Genomic DNA, 21,183 nt, shown 5'->3' on the forward strand with positions numbered 1-21,183 from the left:
TTGTTTTCTAAATACGAAGTCGAAATCAAAAATAGTAGACAGTTTTTTCTCATGTAAGTCTTTTATAACATTAATTAGAATGAAATCCAATGAGTAAGAATGCACTTAACTAAAATGCGCTTTTTGTTAAAAAGTATATTGCAATATTGCAACAATGTTCAATATGAATAATTTATAACGTTTTTTCATTTATAACTACTAATTCATAGGTTTCCATACAAATTCGAAATCTTCAAACTTACAGGATAAGTATATTTCTTATCAGTAATTAAATAAATTATACCGTGAAACTTACACAATAGCGCAACAAGTATTTGGAAGCGAAAAGTGAAAGCGTTAAAATGAAACGGAACGCACATGTCAACGTCAAAAACCAAATGACGTGACGTGTAGGTTTGTGGATCTCACTCGGCCAAGTATCTTTTTAAAAAAGCTTGTGAAATAACACGACTTATCTACGATTATTACAGTGTATATTATTATCAACATATCGATTCGATAAGGGAATTAACATTTATACCACGTCAGTAGTTTACATTCACAGGTAAAATTAATTTTCCATACTTCCATTTATAAGTTTAAAAAAAGATTTTGCTAGGATTTATTACAGCATACCGTGGCTTTTGTGGTATGAATAAATTTAAAAAGTTGTTCTACACGTTTTTTTGTGAAGTGAAGTAATTTTTACGAATATTTTCAGATAAAAATATGCTGAGGTTTCTATTTTTCGCTGCATTTCTGCAGTGTACCATATCGCAACAATATCAGCAGAAAGTAGCCCCAGGAGTGCCTCCACAACAGTACCAAGTATGTATATATTAATTTAAGAAACATTACATCAGTACTCTTTGGTAGTACAGGCTGAAAGTGGTAACAACATGTGCTAAAAAGTGAAAGTTATTATGGTCTATGCTACCTGGTAGATTTTGAATGTAGAAAAATTCATCACTCTACAAAATTATAAATTTATGTGCAAATAATATCTTAGTGACAAAATAATAATGTCATCTCTTAAAGAAGTTTTATAATAGTTCTGGCTGTGGTACAGAGTTTGCCAGCTATTATGATAGTTTAAGATAGTAGTTTGGTTTTGACAAAAGTCACAAGAAACATTCACAAAAATGTTATATTTTAATAATGCAGTTGATGTAGCAGACAGGCCTGCTGTAAAAGACTAATGTCTTAATTTTTTAACTTGCCTAAACTTGTTAAAACTATTTTTGATTTGGTGATTTAAAAGAGTGGCCAGGATTTTGTTGGCAGCTCTCTACATTGGCCCTATCTTCTGAACTGGCGGTAAATTCTCTCTTTGTATCATTGACTATCATAAGTGTCAGCATTTGACCTAAATGAATAAAGGATTTGATTTCGCTTCTTAACTTTGTATACCTCTGAAATCTGCAAAACTTGCCTACAAGGCTCTGTACTTAGTTGATGATCTTATAACAGGGGTTCCCAACCTTTTCTTAGTCAGAGATCACTTGTATATTATTCTTATGAGCAGGGACTATGTAAGTATATTAAAAATAAAGTGTAATACAGTCAAATTGGGTAACTTTTAATCATTTGGGTAACATTGAAGGTGGGAATTTAAACTAGTTTCGATTGCTTTTTCATATGAAACCAACAAAATTGATAAAAGTTTGCAAAACTAAAATGAATCTTTATCAATTGTGTTGGTTTCATATGAAAAAAAAATCGAAACTAGTTCAAATTCCCACGTTCAATGTTAACCAAAGGATTCAAAATTACCCAAGTTGACTGTAATCATCCTGAAATTTAAAATTTTAAAATCATTTGTGGTCCATATTTTGACGTTACTCCACAGACCACTGGTTGGGTACCACTTATCTATAGACTCAAAACTCACCATACAAAATTGCCAATACATATAATAATATTCTCTCATAAAAATAAGCATGAAGGAATGTCTGACGTCATAGCTTCACAAAAATCGCCACTAAGCAGTCTTTGAAACAACATTGTATACTTATATAAACATCTTACTGATTGTGTGTTTAGGCACGTAGCAGTGAAATATAGAAATAACGACAAATTAACATAATTTATTAACCACCTTCCTCATTTAAGCGACTCTTGCCCAGCAGTGGGACATATATGGGTTCAAAAAAAAAGAAAAGGCCTGGCCAAGTGCACATTGGGGACTTTACATGCCCTCAAGAATTGTTCTAAAGAACTTTAATGTTTTACTTCATCTTTAGAACAAGTGATGATAATTTCTAATACATACATAACTATGAAAAGTCATTGGTGTGTTCCCTTGGGTTCAAATCATTAACCACTTGTGTGGGAGGTACCAACTTAAACCACTGACTAACATTATCTATACTAATATTATAAAGCTGAAGAGTTTGTTTGTTTGAACTTAACTTTTAATCTCTGGAACAACTGGTCCAATTTGAAAAATTATTTCAGTGTTGTATAGTCCATTTATCGAGGAAGGCTAAGGTTATATATCATCATTAATGATAAAATGTGTGCTTTATACACCTCTGTCAGCACATTACAGATATAAAGAAGTTATATTATATACTAGCTGACCCGCGCAACTTCGCTTGCGTCACATAAGAGAGAATGGGTCAGAATTTTCCACGTTTTTGTAACACTTTTTACTGTTACTCTGCTCCTATTGATACAAAATATGCTTTTTTTCACAAAAAATATTCTCAAAATTATTTATATCTCTTAATATAACGAAATCGCGCTAAGGCATATCCGCCATTAAAACAGTTGCCATGACAACGGAATTTTGTTAATTCAGTGTCATTATAATATTGAATATTCGCGACTTCGTTCGCCACCTGAATTTTCCCGGGAAATGCGTCATTTTCCCGGGGTAAAAAGTAGCCTATGTCCTTTCTCGGGTATCAAAATACCTCCATACCAAATTTCATGCAAATTGGTTCAGTAGTTTAGGCGTGATTGAGTAGCAGACAGACAGACAGACAGACAGACAGAGTTACTTTCGCATTTATAATATTAGTATGGATTTACATGTAAGAATGCTATCGAAAATCTTGCATTTTATACTATTTTTGATTTTGTCAGTACAAATGTTATAAATTAGTTTATTTACTAGGTAATAAAGTAAAGATAACAGGTACAATTTAACATAATTACCTGATTAATGTACTGTTAATTACTCTGAAGCAATTAAATTTATTTATAGTGGTACTCATGCATGACTGTTTGTAACAAATTTATTTATTTCACTGAGCAGGTGAGGTTTAAGTTAGAAAAACCTATGTTTCCCCATTTCTGAATAGGATTTATCTTTATTAAAATTTGAATGAGTTAACTGACATTTTTTAACATTTTTTGTTCTAGTAATACAATTAAATTGATTTTTTTTCTGTTGTATTAATTTTATGTTAAGTATTGATATTTAACGTATTATTATTACAGCTATTGAAAATAAGTTTTTAGTAACACTATAAATGTTGTATAATTTTTTGGTAACACTATAATTAGGTATTTTATATAGTTAAGTTTAGATCTATTTAAGTTGTCTGTTTTTATTTATATGAAGGATATATTGTAACTTGTAGTTACCTTTAAATAAATAAATATAAATTTAATGGGGTCTTGACAAAGAGTAGTGCAGCAGTGCAGATCGCAATCGCAATTTTTATTTGTATCAGATAGCCTACCTGCTGGATAAAGTAACAAAATCATAGTAACTTTGAAAATGATTAGTTTCTCGCTGAAAAACATTTTTTAGGTTAATATTACACTGTTTAATCATATAATCGTTTTATTAATTTATGGTTTTTAACTATTTTTTTCAGAACTATCAACAACCACCCCCTCCCCCACCGCCTCAGCAAGTAAGTTATTATACAAATTAATTTTTATTAAGACAAGTACTAATTATTAAGTTTATTATAAACAAAATAATAAACTTATTCACGCTCATTTAAGTGATATTAATGCTCATTTCCAACAATTAATATAATTGACAATATTTGTACGAGTTATTCTTGAAAACAGCTGTATTAATATTTATGAGATTAATTAAAATACAATAGAATACTTTGTAATATATGAAAAATACATTTGGAAGTGAAAGTTACTAAGTAGGGTACTTTTCGCAAAAAAATCGCAATAAATACTATCCTGGTTAAAACTTTCTTCGTGCAGAATAATCTAAAGGAGAATGCTCAAAAAAAACCCAGGCTGTACACAAAAGTTATGTAACTCAAAAAATTAGTTATACTGTGTAATTGAATTCCCAATGTTTACCTCTATCAAATTCGATGGCTGAACATACTATTTTGCTATAACTTTTCAGTAGGGGTTTTCAGTATATTTTTATATTTTTTAAATAAGTTACCTATATAAATGTTTAATCTTTTTTGGGTCACACATTTTTAATATAGGTATGTAGGTAACTGAGTTACAAATTAAAAATATTAAAAAATATATTTTTGAAAAATGAGTCATCATCACCAGGTGATATATGTCCCCACCGAGGGGCACGAGCCTCCCCTCTTAACAAAGAGGGGGATCAGGCCTTAGTCCACCACACTGGTCTAATGCGGGTTGGCAGACAATTAGAGGGCTATTATAAGGTAGAAAAGTGTTGTCATGGTGGTAGATTGCTAGCCTATAGCCTATGAAGCACCAAACCCTTCCATCCCTCTACTGACTTTTGCAGTATGCACGGGAAGAAATACAGCTGGCACCTTCTATGTACTATGTAGTGATAGAATATAATTATTTTATTGTTAATTATTTTTTAAAAATCACAGTTCCATTAAAATTAATTATTTATTAGTATTAGATATTTACTTATACAATTATATTATTCAAAAAATAATCATTGTGATGAATGTCTGAAAAATATTTATTTTTTAAATTCACCTTTTAAATAGTAGATAATAGCAAAAAATAGTATTTAGCCATCGAATTTGATAGAGGCGAATATCTGGAATTGAATCACTCAGTATCACTAAAATTCTGAGTTACACACCGTTTGTGTACGGCCTGGGTTTTTTTCCCATACATTTTGAGCATTCTCCTTTAATGTTATAAGTGTTTTTTTGATGATTAGTAGTAGTTAAATAATTTGGAAATATTTATTTTTATTTTAGTGTCAAATCAAATCAAATCATTTTTTCATTTAGGTCAAATATTGACACTTATGATAGTGTGTGCTTTTGTCAATTTTTTAATGACATTAATATATTATTACTTGTAACTAACAACTAACAATACTTTCTTGTTCTCTAGCAACAATATCAACAACAGCAACAGTACCAGCCGCCCCCACCCCAACAACAGCAGTATCAGCCCCCGCCCCCTCAACAACAACAGTTTCAACAACAACCCCCGCAAGCGTTTCAACAACAGCCGCCCCAACAACAAGGACATGGGCATGCTCATCACGGAGGTAAGATATCATATAACATCTATACTAATATTATAAAGCTGAAGAGTTTGTTTGTTTGTTTGTTTGTTTGTTTGAACCCGCTGATCTTAGCAACTACTGGTTCAAATTGAAAAAATATTTTTGTGTTGAATAGACCAGTTATCGAGGAAGGCTTTAGGCTATAACACATCACGCTACGGCCATTAGGAGCGGAGTAGCAACGAAAAATGTTACAAAAACGGCTATGGGCTGTATATCATCACGCTACGACCAATACAAAAAATAAAAAATGTTACAAAAACGGGGAAAATTATGACCCATTCTCTCTTATGTGACGCAAGCGAAGTTGCGCGGGTCAGCTAGTAATCTTAATATTTCAGGCGTCATTCACTTCGATACATGTTGTCATACTAATGGCTTAACGACTTTTATCTTAATAGACAACAACCGGGACCGACATTTTACATGCCCTTCGAAGCACGGGACGCTCAGTTCAAATACCACTATGCGGTCACCCATCTATAGAATGACCGCACCAATAGTTGCTTAACCATCTGACGATCAGTTGGTTAAGCAACTATTGGTGCGGTTAAACAATTAAATTTTTGATTTGGTCGGATTAACACGTGTTTTGTTTTATTTCAGACCCACAGCTGTTGAACCCAGCCAACATTGCACAGGAGAGAGAGTAAGTTATTTATACTAATATTATAAAGCTGAAGAGTTTGTTTGTTAGTTTGTTTGCTTGTTTGAACGCGCTAATCTCAGCAACTACTGGTCCGATTTGAAAAATTCTTTCAGTGTTAGAAAGTCCATTCATTGAGGAAGGTTATAAGCTATATATCATCACGATCACTAGGAGCAGAGTACCAATAAAAAATGTTACAAAAACGGGGAAAATTTTGACCCATTCTCTCTTATGTGACGCAAGCGAAGTTGCGCGGGTCAGCTAATATATTAATATATAGATAAATTAAAAGCGACTGTATTATAATCTTCCAGCCACATTCAAGAGCACATGGAGGTGCCCATAGACACATCCAAGATGTCGGAGCAGGAGCTGCAGTTCCACTACTTCAAGATGCACGACGCCGACAACAACAACAAACTGGACGGCTGCGAGCTCATCAAGTCTCTTATACATTGGCACGGTGAGATTTTTATACTGTTGTTATTATATATCCTGTTTATACCACCTAAGGTACAGTCAACCTGGGTAACTTTGAATCATTTGGGTAACATTGACAGTGGGAATTTGAACTAGTTTCGATTATTTTTTCATATGAAACCAACACAATTTATAAAAGTTTGCAAAACTAAAATAAACCTTTATCAATTGTGTCGGTTTCATATGAAAAAATAATCGAAACTAGTTCATATTCCCACTGTCAATGTTACCCAAATGATTCAAAGTTACCCAAGTTGACCTTACCCCTATTTCAATTTACTTAGTTACGACTTAGACCTTAGACCTTAGTTACGACCTATTTTAACTTTCTTAGTTACCAGCTATTATAGGCCACTAAGTTTTTAGTGCACTTATTTGAACTGCCTATGTTACCCCCTATTTCAAGACCTCTGTTACCTCCTACTGTTAGGCCTTCGTTACTCCCTATTCGAGCTCCCTTTGGTACCCCTTTAGTTACCATTTATTTACTTTAATATCCATTTAGGTACCATTTATTTACTTCCTATTTTAATATCCTTAGTTACACCCTATTTAAACTTTCTTAGTTAACCCCCATTACAACATCTTTAGTTATCTCCTATTTCAACGCCCTAATCTATCCCTATTTTAACGCCCTAATTCTATCTCTATTTCAACACCCTAAATTATCCTTATTTCTAGCCCTTAGTTACATCCTATTTTAAACCCTTTAGTTACCCCCTATTTCTAGCCCCTAGTTACCTTCTATTTTAACACCTTCAGTTATCCTGTGACTTTTAATATTAGTAGGGGGTGATAGTGTAATGATATTATTTTAGTAAGTTTTAAACCCTTTCTTTCTGTAGGGGTTTTTCTTTGATTATGTAATTTTGTAGTTATTTTTGCCCCCAGTTTTTGAGTTTTTTTTTAGTTTTGTGTGGTTTTTTAATAGTAGTTAATTGTATTTATAAATAGGGCTTTAATTTTTTTTGATTGATGCAATTATGGGGTGTCACAATTTTTCTGTCAAATTTTTCACTCGCATTTTTTTCCTAAATAATTTGATATGATAAACATATTAATATATATTTAATAATAAAATAACTCATGTTTGTGTTTGTCTTTCTATGTGTTGCCGCTTGGATAACCGCCATATTGGAATCACCACACACATAATATAAATCTACAAACATCATCAACATCATTCGGTAATTCGTGGGTGAAAATAAACTAAAATGTGTATTTTGTATTTGTATTGATGTTACCAATAATATTTCTGTGTATTTTTTGTATTTGTTGTATTGTCTTGTGTATGTCTGAAAATGTATGGAATGTAAATTGTCTTGTAACTGAATTGAAATGGAATGTTTTTGTCGAAATGTGAAAATTGTCGGTCGTTTTGTAAAATATTTGTGGAATTTTTCGTAATTGTATGTTATAAATACGATTAATTCTGTATTAATAACACAAAAATAATGTAATTGCGCGTCAAAATTACGTGAAATATTTTATCCACAAAACAAAAATTCAATCAATATAACTCGATGAAATAACTAAAATTAATCTCCTGCCCGTAAAACAAATAAACCAATAACTATAACATACAAAAACCAACTCAAAATCACTTCGCAAAATCCCAAAAAAATCGGCCATCTTAAAAAAATTCGCGCCAAAATTTGACATCTGTCATTACGACTTTTCAACTTTTTTAAAAACAGAGCAAGGTCATAAACAACAGCCACAGCAAGGCTCCCCGCCCGTTGGCGAGAAAATCTTTGGCGATGAGGAATTAGTTAATTTAATAGACCCTATTTTAAATATGGACGATCACAATTCAGACGGTTTTATAGATTATCCAGAATTCGTGAGAGCTCAGCAGAAAAGTCAGCAAAAACAGGGACAGTAGATTATTAGAAAGGGCTTAGGAGATAAAGAGGTTTTAATTTTATACTAGAATCTTGTTTTTATTTAATACCGCGCATTTTCAAATTTATTCACCTTTTACACCTTCTCTGGACTCCCACAAATAATTCAAGACCAAAATTAGCCAAATCGGTCCAGCCGTTCACGAGTTTTAGCGAGACTAACGAACCACAATTAATTTTTATACATAGGTAGATTATTTCAAGGCACTATTAAGTTGGAGAATTATAATTTTTGTGAAAAAATAAACACATTTTTTAGATTCAACCAACCATTTTTTAAATAGTATCTTAAGTTACAAAAGAAAAATGTGTCTTTATATAGATAAAAGTTATTTCAAAATCGGTGCAGTAGTTTAGAAACAACACCTTACAAATACCTCTTTATAATTTAAGCCCAAAAATTTATAACATTCCTAAAGAACTGATAAATGAAATTAAAAATTTTTGGAAAAATGTTTTAATGAAAAATACTTAATAGATTTTGTAAAATTAAATTAAGATTGTCTTTTCACGGCTTGTGAATAAGTGTCAGTTAGTCTATCTAGCAAATATATTAATCGACACTTCTTATCGTATGGTTAGTGGTCAACCTAGTGTCAAAGTTGTTCAAGCCCGAAGGCCTTTGAATAACTTAACGACTGTTATCTTAATTGACAACAACCGGGACCGACTTTTTACGTGCCCTCCGAAGCACGGAGACGCCCAGTACAAATACCATGCGGTCACCCATCTATGGAATGACCGCGGTAAGGATTGCTTAACCTACAAGTTTGTGTAGGTGCAAATACTCTATCTATCAGATAGGATAACCGACACTTAATCATAAGCTGTGAATTAAGATTTAAGACCTTTAGTAAACAAAAGTCTTTTAGACTTTTAGTAAACGCGCAAAAACCTTAGATAGGATGAACTTATTGCCGGTTTCAATATTTTATCTGTAACTACAGATAGGCCTATCTAGGTAACTAACCTTATCTTTAGTTAGAGGCCTATCTAGAAAACGTATAATGTTTGTATATTTTGTTGTTTTCTTTAAAAAACTTGCTCAAAATTGATTCTTCCATAATTTATTTAATACTTTTCAGACTCGAATATTTGAAAATTGTTTTAAAAACTCTCATATTTTCTTGTTAATTAGTTATTTTAAAAGTAGATCTGTCTTGATTAATTCTATATCTTAGTTTCGTCTTAAAAACTCCACTTTATTATATAATTATATTATAAATGTAATTTAATTTTCTTCTAAAAATAAATATTTTTTCTTTACATTAAAAATGTGTGGAAAAACGTCACAATTGTTTTCTTTTATTGTAAAAATACGTTTGAGATCTTTAAAAATGTGTTATGTTATTATTACACTCGGTTTTGCCTGTCTTTTAATAGGTACTTAATATGATAATAGTCTTAGTTTGTGGTATAGTGGTTAACGTGGAAAACGCTATCACCGTTAGTCGGGGTTCGATTCCCATACGGTATAAATATTTGTAGAACCTATAAAAAAATGTGATACCAGTTACCTGGGTTATAACACGATACCCTTCGGTAAGACTGGTTGTCAGACTTACAAGCTTCTGACTACTGTTAACTACTGTCAAAGATCTTCGAAATTGACAGCCGGGACCCACAATTTAACGTGCCTTCCGAAACACGGAGGAACTCGATATGTATAATATAGTCTACCCATCCACTGGCTAACCTCGGCAAGTGTCGCTGAACCACGAACTCAATATCATATCATGATTAGTTATTAATGAGACGACGAAAACATTTAAAATGTATTTAAAATACAGGCGAAACTGCGTGTATATCTAATAATATTTATACAAAAATCTTTCAGTATATGTAAATAAAGTCTTCCTTTCTCTCGAATTTTTAAACCGAAATAAAACCTTTTTTAATACCTTTTTACCCTTCATAGCCATATAACTGTATTGACAATATTATAAAATAAATAAATATATTTAAAACTAAACAGTTCTTAACCTCTCTCTCATCTAAATAACATTAATATATTGTCCTTGCCAATACGGCTACGGCGGTCAGTTTCATTGAAACTGGCCAACGATGCAGGACTTTGTTCACAGTGTCGTGTGTACAATACACAGATACACTCTCTATTACATCACTTGACTCTCATAGTGCGGTCTGTCAGCCTTCAGGCTGTATTTCATGAACCGTTATAGTTAGACAGTTGACATTTACACAAATTAATGATGTGTTAGGTCGGGGAAAAAGTCTTTGCGCATTATAGTATGTACTAGCTGACCCGCGCAACTTCGTTTGCGTGTATCCCGCTACTTCGACAAATACAGTCAACGCACCAACACATATTGGATACTAATTTTCAATTCACAATAACTTCCCCCGCCGCCGCGGCCGGCCCGTACCGTGCCGCAATACTAATATCGTGATATCTCCTAAACTATATGTCTAAATAACACACTGTAAACTGCAAAAATAATCTAAATTAAATGCTCGTGATGATGAACTTACTTATTTTGATAAGGATATATGTATTATTGGTTATATCACCAGTTAAACATCACCCAACGAATTAAATGTTTTTTTTAATACAGAAAAGTAGTTTTTGTGACTTAAATAAAAAAGCTATATATATGTCATCGCGGACTTTTTTGTAGAACTAATAAAGACCAATGTTTTTGCTATACATTGTTCTTACTTGTATCCAACGGTATAAGCGGCGCACGCACAAATGCAATCTTCAATTAGATTTTTTTTCTGACTTCTTGGACATAAATCGCTATAACTAATATAGTTTCAATGTATTTCAATTATATATAAAAACCTGTCGGAGAAAATACTCTTTCTATTAGTGAAAACCGCATCAAAATCCGTTGCGTAGTTTTAAAGTTTTATGCATACGAAGGGACTACAGACAAAATGGGCGACTTTGTTTTATACTATGTAGTGATGAACTTGTAACAAAATCTTTTCTCTAAACAAAAAAGCTCGATATTTGGGTACCTCACGAGCTCACTGCAAGAAACCTAATGAACCGTGTACCCATTTGTTATTCTTGAAGCCAAAGAGATTTTATTACAAGTTCATACATACTATAATGCGAAAAGACTTTCCCCGACCTAATATTTCTGTTGCCGCTAAAACAGCAAATACTAAACAGAATAAAATTAATATTTAAGAGAGCTCTACAACAAACGTAATTTAAAGCCATTTTTATTTTATTTTTTTCTTTAAATTTATTTCGTTGGTTGTGTAAGTAATTGTAAAATAAGAAACTGTGTCAATAATAAAAAATATATTTGAATATTACGTGTTTTTATTAAATGTTCATTATCGTATGGTTTAGTGGTCAACCTAGTGTCAAAGTTGTTCAAGCACGAAGGCCTTTGACATGGCTTAACAATTTTTTTTTTTTTTTTTTTTAAATGACAACTCCCGCACTAAGAATTGCTCTTGTGTCGCGGGGACTTTTACAAACATACAAACAACGGACACAAAGCACAACCAGACCCGAAGCAATTATTTGTGGATCGCACAAATAATTGCTCCGTGTGGGAATCGAACCCACGACCTCCCGTTGCAGTGGTATCGGCGTGGCGACCTAAACCACTGCGCCATGGAGGCAGTCATTTATCGTAGTAGATAACAACTGGGACTTTTTACGTATTTTTTTAATAAGTATTACAGTATTTTTAGTAGTCCGGAGTTTGGTAACGTGCCCGGTATATAACAGGCTCGCCCCCTATTACATGGGACTAACACAGTAACAATATTAACATGATGAATTCATACATCTTTTGGCAGCCGGGTTCAGACGTGTGTAACTAGTAATGTAATCCACCATGAAATGCACGGAAAAACTAACACAAGAGGAAAGGACATGTGGGCTTGCTATTTAAAGTAGGGTTGCTATGTCTAAAATTTGGAAAACCGGACAAGACGCGTGAAAACCCCGGACTTTAGAGTCCGAAAGCCGGACATGCCAACAAGAAGAGCAACCGCGACGGGAGGAGTGGGGGAACGGTGAATATACTTGGTTCGTCGGTTGATCGTGGTGTGCGAGCATAGTGCGTGTGTCGCAGGCGGCCCAATTTTTTTTTATTTATTAATTTTTTAAAACCCGGTCTACAAATGAAATCTTCCCCGGACGCTCCCCGAATGCCCTCTAAACTAGGACAAATCCGGGGAAACCCGGACGGATGGCAACCCTATTTAAAGTATGTGTAGATATACCTACCCTAGTACTAACCTAAGAGATTACACGTTGCACACGTCTGGATAGGGCTTCTGGGTATAATAGGCGTGATATAATTATACTCAGGCCGTGACAATCGTGCTCACTACGCCATAATCAAAAGAATCATAGTAATGTGACATTAGGTGCCTTTACGCACACGGTCTTTCAAGCGTGAAACAACAAAGGAAAGAGCGCGCGCCGCGCTCATCTGTCAGGCCCGCGAAGAAAACGTGAGCGAAGCGCGCCGTCTTTCCCGTGCGTAATTCTGTACGCTGAATCACGCGCGAAAGAGCGAGTGCGTAAACTTAAAGGCATTTAATGTTTAGTGAGCAAAAGACTCTATATATTTCAATGACATGACTTACCCCCGGTTTCTGAGTACATTTAGCGATAGTTTATCTATTCAATAGCGTTTTTTTTTGTATGAGTTTTAACGCTATTGAATAGATAAACTGCCGCTAAATGTACCTCAGAAATCGGGGGTTAGTTCGCTCGTTTGTAATGGCCGGAGTATAGGAATATATGGTATTGCAGACGAACGCCAAGATGAACAGATGCCAAAGACGGACGAGCACTTGTCTATGCTTATAGATAAGGCGTTACAAGACCTAGACTCAGATAACGATGGATATATAGACTGGAATGAGTTTAAGACGGCTGAAACGCAACATACTGAGGAAAAACTGTAGTGGTGACGGAGTATGGTGAAGGTATTCAGCCCCCGGTAGTTGAAAAGACGCATCTAAAATGAAGTAGAAACGGAGAAAACAAAAACTTCAAAATAGTGTAAAAACGCGTACAAAACCGCTTTATTTCGCTAAGGTGAAACTGTAACCGAGATACATAGAATGTGCGCCATTTTTACTGATTCTGTCAAAATATAACTTAATTTCAACTGTCTGGGGCAGTAGGTATAGCTCAGGTTTGAAACTGCGTAAAGCGGACGCCCGTGCAGTCCTATCCAATGCTTTGAGGCCGTAACGAAAACGAAAATGAAATTTCGTTTGCTTTTTTATCAAAATTCTATTTGCTATTAAATGTCTGTCGAACTATGGTACAAGAATATAAGGCATTCGATACGGCTTATTTTGTGTCAAGATAGAATAATGATGTGTGATAAACCTACAATACCTTCAATATTTGTCGAAATTTCGTTTTCACGAATAACAAATCAGGGTCCCGTACGTGTTCCCTGAATGGGTGCTCATCGCGGGCGTATGTTTAACGCAGTTTAGGGCCTTATAGGTTAAGTACTGAAATGTCCCTCGTAAAAAAATCTCGTTTATTTTTAGTCACTATTATAGTTCACAGGTTTTGCTTAGATTTCTTTTTGGACAATAAACCTTATTGTTTCGCGCCAAATCTAGAGGCAAATTTGTCAATCAAGTAATGTTGGAGGTAGACAGGGTTAGTAGTACATACCTATGTGTTAATGGGAATTAAATGTTAGTCTGATAAAAAGAGACTGTGAAATGGGATCTGTGGCTTTGCTTATGTAAATAAAGTTATTTGAATTGTGTTTGTCTTTTAATGCTTACCTAAACGTTGATTTATTAACGTCAGATAACTTTATCTGAGATATAAAGTTAATTTATTACTTTTGCAGAGAAATCAAGTTGAATTAATAGTTTTGCATATTTTCTATATATTTAAGTATAAGTATTTTCTGTCAAATTGAAGTTATCTGGCGATGCGAAGAGCTGAAGTGGAAGAATATCTGACTTGTTTTGTTCGTGCTGTAAGATGAGTAAACGCTGGTTTTCATGCTTGAAATGCTTTTAAAGGTAAGTGCAGTGGTGAGTGGGCTTTCAGGGAGGAAATTCTGCTGAAATGGGGCTAGAGGCCCTCTTCCCTAATAGGAGACAAGGGAATAATGATATAGTACTATAATTGTTACCTATTGCTTTGTAAAAACCCACGGCGTTATTCTAGAATTGTGAAGGCTTAATTAAGCCTTCGTATATATTTATGTGTCACTATAAAAGTAGCTATTTTTTATTGAAATAGTCTCTTAAGGTATAATGTGAAGGAGAAAATATGTACCTACCTATATAATATTTATTTATTGCTGACATTATTAATAATGAATACTTAGTAAATACAATTTTAAACATACTTGGAGCGATCCAGATCTATCGTTCGACTTTGAGAAAAGGATAGCACTACCTATATTATCCAAAATATCTGTGTAGTGTTATCCTTTTTTAACAGCTAGTTTTAATTAACTACTTAGACCAAGTTAGTCTAAGCTTTGTCACGGCGCAGTGTACTGACTACCAAGCTTACAAACGGAAAGAGAAATTTCACAGCGGCTTTTTATTGTGTTGTGCAAAATTTTAAGTGTATTCTGTCAAACCATGAATATGACATGAGACAGAGTGAAGGAAACCCTGAGTATGACTGGGTCAAGTAAGTATTACTTTGTATATTATTTATATTTATTCAATACAATTCTATTACAACTAGATATTAAGGTCAAATATTTATTTTGTTGCAATAATAACTAGTATTTAGCTTCAAAGCAATGAAAGAGGCATGATGTTTTAGACATCAATATCGTTGAAATAGAAAAAAAATATTTAGGCTTCAATTCGAAAAACATAAGCGCTAATAAAAATGCGCGGTGTCAGCATAAAACTAGTGAAAATGAAAATGTATAAGATTTCATGTAGTAGGTACAAATTTAATTGTGAGAAAACCTATGAGGCCTTTTAATAAACTATATTACAGTACCTACTGTAATGCTATATGCACCAATCAGGCGCCAACGCGAAAAATGTCATTCTATAATCGTTCTAAAAGCATATCCTGCAAATTATAAGTGTCTCCGTATTTACGATAATGTACAGTCAATCTGGGTAACTTTGAATCATTTGGGTAACATTGACAGTGGGAATATGAACTAGTTTCGACTATTTTTTCATATGAAACCAACACAATTGATAAAAGTTTGCATAACTAAAATAAACTTTTATCAATTGTGTTTTGCAGCAACCGTATTTTGATTAAAATGTAAATTTTACAGCTACGATAAAAATCTGAAGTGTAACAATCCAATTTTCAGGTGAAGTAGACAAAAACCACCTAACCTACACGGACAAACAGTTGGAAGAACTATTGGAGCACGTGTTCGACCACACAGACTTGAATAAAGACGGTTATGTTGATTATTTAGAATACAGAGTGAGTCACTACAAGGCTAAGATCGCTGAGAAAGCTAAAAATGAAAAGAAATAAGTTATTTTGTAGGTTATAGTGTCATATAGAGTCAACGTAGGTAGATTTCTTTCGGGATAAAAAGGGATTTGTATACTTTTTGGCAAAAGGTACTGCACAATTTGTTTTGAGAAATTTAAATGTGTCATTGTGAATGAACTTAAATTAGTAATTTGATAAATATAGAGAATAATTTCATAATTATGTTTCGGTTTGTTTTTCGGCAAATTTTGATTTGTAAAATTTTTGATAAAGGTTTCTGTACGATTTGTGTTGAGTTATTGGAATGTCTAGTGAAAATAGAAGGATCTAGCAACCTAAATTTACATAGTACTTAGGTAGGCAAAGCCTAATAATTTATCTAACAAACAAACATTGTAAAACAATAAGGCACCAACCAAAAAAATCAGAAATCGGAAAGAATAAATTAATAAATAAAATTCAATAATTAATTAATATTTAATTTGAATTCGTTGGCTCATTGTGAACACAGCGTAACACAGGGAGTGAGAGGATTTTAATTTAATTAAACTTTTAATAAAACGTAATAAATTAAGAATAGGTTGTAGGTAACTTTTGTATTTTTTTTAAATAAAGATTTTGGGTAACTATGTTGTTTTTCTCACCTCTACCCTATTTGTTTTCAGCTATTAAATAGAAATGGTGATTTTTTAAAAACAATAATAATAATTGTTAAAATCGTAAGTTTGAATCGTCTTCGAAGACCGTACTAAAATAAAACTTAATGATGCTCATTAATTATTTAAGACATGACATGTGGTCTTGAATAATTAATGAGCATCAAAAAGTTTTTTCATCATTCAATACTTAGATCAGCGACACCTAGCGTCATTTTCTGTCAACGTTTGCTTCAGTTCGACATGCTCATTAATTATTAAAGACATGTGGTCTTGAATAATTAATGAGCATCATAAAGTTCATTAATTATTCATTACTTAGATCAGCGACATCTAGCGACATTTTCTGTCAACTTTTGCTTCGGTTCAACATGTTCATTAATTATTCAAGACATATGGTCTTTAATAATTAATGAGCATCATAAAGTTTTTTAATTATTCAATACTTAGATCAGCGACATCTAGCGATATTTTCTGTCAACTTTTGCTTCAGTTCAACATGCTCATTAATTATTTAAGACAATTAGTCATAAATAATTAATGAGCAACAAAGATTTTTCATCATTCAAATCTTAGATCAGCGACATCTAGGGACATTTTCTGTCAACTTTTGCTGCAGTTCAACATGCTCATTAATTATTTAAGACAATTAGTCATAAATAATTAATGAGCAACAAAGATTTTTCATCATTTAAATCTTAGATCAGCGACATCTAGCGACATTTTCTGTCAACTTTTGCTTCAGTTCAACATGCTCATTAATTATTTAAGACAATTAGTCATAAATAATTAATGAGCAACAAAGATTTTTCATCATTCAAATCTTAGATCAGCGACATCTAGCGACATTTTCTGTCAACTTTTGCTGCAGTTCAACATGCTCATTAATTATTTAAGACATATTGTGGTCTTAAATAATTAATGAGCAACAAAGATTTTTCATCAGTCAAAACTTGCCGCTTTTAACAATATTTTTTAAAGATGTATATAATAAGAATATACATTTTTTCCCGTATTTTCTTTTACTTTAGCTACGAAATAATTAGAAGACATTACCGATAAACGGTATAATTATTTTAAACAGGCAAGCCGGGGACCCACCAGCCGATTTATGAAGATCAAGACTTAATGGAGATTGTAGAAGGAGCTCTCAAACAAACAGATTATAATAATGACGGGTTTATTGAATATTACGAGTTTAAACAAGCAACAGATTAATTCAACGTTAAATCCAAAGTTATATAATAATTATATTGTCACATTTTCAATTGTACTAAGGTACTAACTCTTATCAAAAAAAAAATCAAAAATATTTTATTGACATAAAATCTGTTACAATATCCACACATTGTCCTGACATCTATGCTCGCCGAAGCGGTGTTACAGATGCCAGTGTCTTCACCCTTATTTATTAACATGACAATATTTTGTCATAAAACAGTTTGTTATAAAACAAAATAAAGTTTAATGTCGTTATTGGTGACCAATAACTGTCCGGTGATTGTTAAAATACTTTAAAGTGAATATATAGAAGTCATTTCAATATTTGTATCGATAAAAATGCTTTAGAAAATGTGATAATGCATAATTTATTTCGCTTGTTATTGTACGTACAGCGCCATCTGTTATTGATGATTGGCAACGTAATATATTTAAATATTTATTAATATTTTTGGACGTCTCTCTAAAATATTTTTTAAAAAACTCCATTTATCTATATTTTTTACTAAAAATTAATTATTTATTTACGTAAAATGTGTTATGTAGTGAAAACAAAAATGTTTTCTATTTATAAGTAGTATTATTTATTATAGTGTATCTAGTCATATTTTATACGTGAAAAAATAAACATTATTTATTGCAATATGTCCTGTGTTTTATTTTTATCCCGTTTTTAAAAAAACACATTTATTTCATAACCAGAATAAAAGCGTAAATCACAAACAGTGCCATCTAGCGGGCAGTAGCTGATACAATTGTACTGAAATGTGTATTCGTCCGATTGTGTTTTCTCACTCTATGTAAGTACCTCGCAAATGCCTATATTTATTCTTACGACTAAATATAAAATCAGTCTAGTTTTCCTAGTTCTTATTTAGTGACCTAACCAACGTGTTTTTCACATACTCCCATTATTTTATTTGAAATTTGGATATTTACTTTCACATCACTAGTACACTGCAGGTTATTGCGATATTTACCCGACTGCGCAACCTAAAGGAGGGTTATGAGTTTAACAGTCTATGTATGTATGTATGTATGTATATTTCTTTGTGGTATTATATCCAAACTCGTTAACCGAGTTCGATGAATTCTACCTCATACGATTATTGTTTAAAATTATTTCAATGTATGTATATTTCTTTGTGCTGATTTAAATAATTCTAAGGGCTTTTACTAGAGATGAAACGGATAGCAGTTTGGCCGGATACCGGATACCGGATATTCGGCCTACCACCTGGCCGGATAGCCGGATATCCGGCCGCCGAATATTCGGCGGACCTTAGCCGTTTGGTGCAGCGCACACACACTTGGCGTAGGCGACGTGCGAACGACCGGGTGGCCTCGGTTTGATTCGGGTCTTTTCGTTGATGAGCGAAGTTAGCAATTCTTTCATTCATTGACTTATTGTGTCGATTGCAGTGCAGACACGTGCGTGACTTTAGATTATTATTTCATTGTGCTATTGTTATTTGAAAATTTCAAGTTCTTAAGTCTTACTAAATAAAGTAAATAATTACTAAACAATTTTTTTTATCCAGACCTTTTTTTATTTCGGCCGGATGTCTATCCGGCCGAATAGTAGTTATCCGGTATTCGGCCGGATAGTATTAAAGCCGCCGGATAGGCCGGATACCGGATAGTTACCGGATATCCGTTTCATCTCTAGCTTTTACACACAGTGCCGCGGCTTGCCGGCGTCATTGGATCCTAGCATTTGAGCGGTAATGCTGAGTATTGACAGCTTTGCACACCTTGTGCCGCCGGCATGAGTGTAGTGACCATTACACCATACAATTATCATTAAAAGATACACACTAGCACATAAAAATTAAATATAATAACCAAACTTCATCAAAATCAGTTCAGAAGTTTTTGTATAAAATAATGAAAAAGGTACTTACCTCATCGCTCGTTACATTTTTTCTCTCGTTTAGAATATTTCTTCAACAGGTCCACTTGACACTAACACACACACACACACACACACACAAACACTAACTCCCGGTTTCTGAGGTACATTTAGCGGTAGTTTATCTATTCAATAGCGTTTAAACTCGAACAAAAAAACGATATTAAATATTAGGTCGGAAAAAGTCTTTTCGCATTATAGTATGTATGAACTTGTAATAAAATCTCTTTGGCTTCAAGTATCACAAATGAGTACACCGTTTATTAGGTTTCTTTCAGTGAGCTCGTGAGGTGCCCAAATATCGAGCTTTTTTTGTGAAGACAAAATATTTTATTACAAGTTCATACATACTATAATGCGAAAATACTTTTTCCTCGACCTAATATAGCTAAACCACCGTTAAAAGTACTTAGAAACTTGGGGCAACGCAAACACACTTATCACTATGACTATCACTGGCTTTACAACATAGTATGCGGAGCGCACGTCCGCTCTCGACCGAGTCTCGAATAAAACTGACGCTTGTTAACTAATGTTGCCACTCGATAGTTGACTATCGATTATTACTCGATAGTCAGGTAATGGCAAGACGTCTGGACTATCGATAGAATCGATACGTTTCAATCGATAATTTTTATTATTTAATCGTTTAAAATCGATAAAAAATAACTTCAATTATAAACTATCGATAGTTCGGTATTTACAAAAACACTACTACAGAATTAATTTTCTCCCGCTATAAGAATTGCTCTTGTGTCGCAGGGACTTAAACAAACATACAAACAACGGACACAAAGTACAACCAGACACGAAACGTCATTTTTCACGTATCGTGTCATTGCGTCAAGACGTCGTTTTGAATCTCCAACCACACAATTATTTGTATGATCCACAAATAATTATGTTGAGTCTGGTTGAACTTTGTGTCCGTTGTGTGTATGTTTGTAAAAGTCCCCGCGACACAAGAGCAATTCTTAGTGCGGGAGTTGTCTTTAGAAATGTACTACTAATACTATTATTGTGAACAGGGCAGCCAGAGATCCAGCCGCATCAGCACGTATACCCGGACCAAGATCTCATGGAGATCGTGGAAGGAGCGCTGAAACAGACGGACAAAAACAACGACGGTTTTATTGAGTACCACGAGTACAAGGCAGCAACCGAGATCCATTAATTCAACGTATCAGTCTAGCCTTTTTAAAGTGACTTTATTTTTCATTCATTCTGTTATAATTAGAGGAGCTTGGTTAACAACAACCGCTCGGATCGATCTCTGAGGTTAAGCAACGCTTGCCGAGGTTGATCTGTGGATGGGTGACCATCTTATACATATCGAGTTCATCCGTGTTTCGGTAGGCACGTGAAATTGTGTGTCCCGGCTGTCATTTTCAAAGATCTTTGATAGTTTAGTCTTTCTTCCAACTATGTTGTAGTCGGCTTCCAGTCTCACCGGATGCAGCTGAATACCAGTATTTTACATGGAGCGACTGTCTATCTGACCTCCACAACACAG

At 33.5% G+C, this 21,183-nt stretch overlaps 1 protein-coding gene across 6 annotated transcripts; it reads left to right on the forward strand.

The window, feature by feature from the left end:
- The first annotated feature begins 358 nt into the window (after positions 1 to 358).
- Positions 359 to 21,141, forward strand: LOC142985398 (lymphotoxin beta receptor inhibitor). Of its 6 annotated transcripts, none has more exons than XM_076133531.1 (7): positions 359 to 544; positions 701 to 807; positions 3,810 to 3,848; positions 5,254 to 5,413; positions 6,038 to 6,080; positions 6,395 to 6,543; positions 20,699 to 21,141. In XM_076133531.1, exons 2-7 carry the CDS (start codon positions 709 to 711, stop codon positions 20,842 to 20,844), a joined length of 636 nt encoding a protein of 211 aa, XP_075989646.1. In that variant the 5' UTR covers positions 359 to 544; positions 701 to 708; the 3' UTR covers positions 20,845 to 21,141. The 6 variants fall into 6 exon arrangements, with proteins under 6 accessions (XP_075989646.1, XP_075989647.1, XP_075989644.1 ...); XM_076133532.1 differs by lacking the exon at positions 20,699 to 21,141 and adding an exon at positions 17,622 to 18,208; XM_076133529.1 differs by lacking the exon at positions 20,699 to 21,141 and adding an exon at positions 15,748 to 16,501.
- Positions 21,142 to 21,183: the final 42 nt, after the last annotated feature.

The sequence above is a fragment of the Anticarsia gemmatalis genome, chromosome 30 (assembly GCF_050436995.1).
Source record: "Anticarsia gemmatalis isolate Benzon Research Colony breed Stoneville strain chromosome 30, ilAntGemm2 primary, whole genome shotgun sequence".
NCBI classification, from domain to species: Eukaryota; Metazoa; Arthropoda; class Insecta; order Lepidoptera; family Erebidae; genus Anticarsia; species Anticarsia gemmatalis.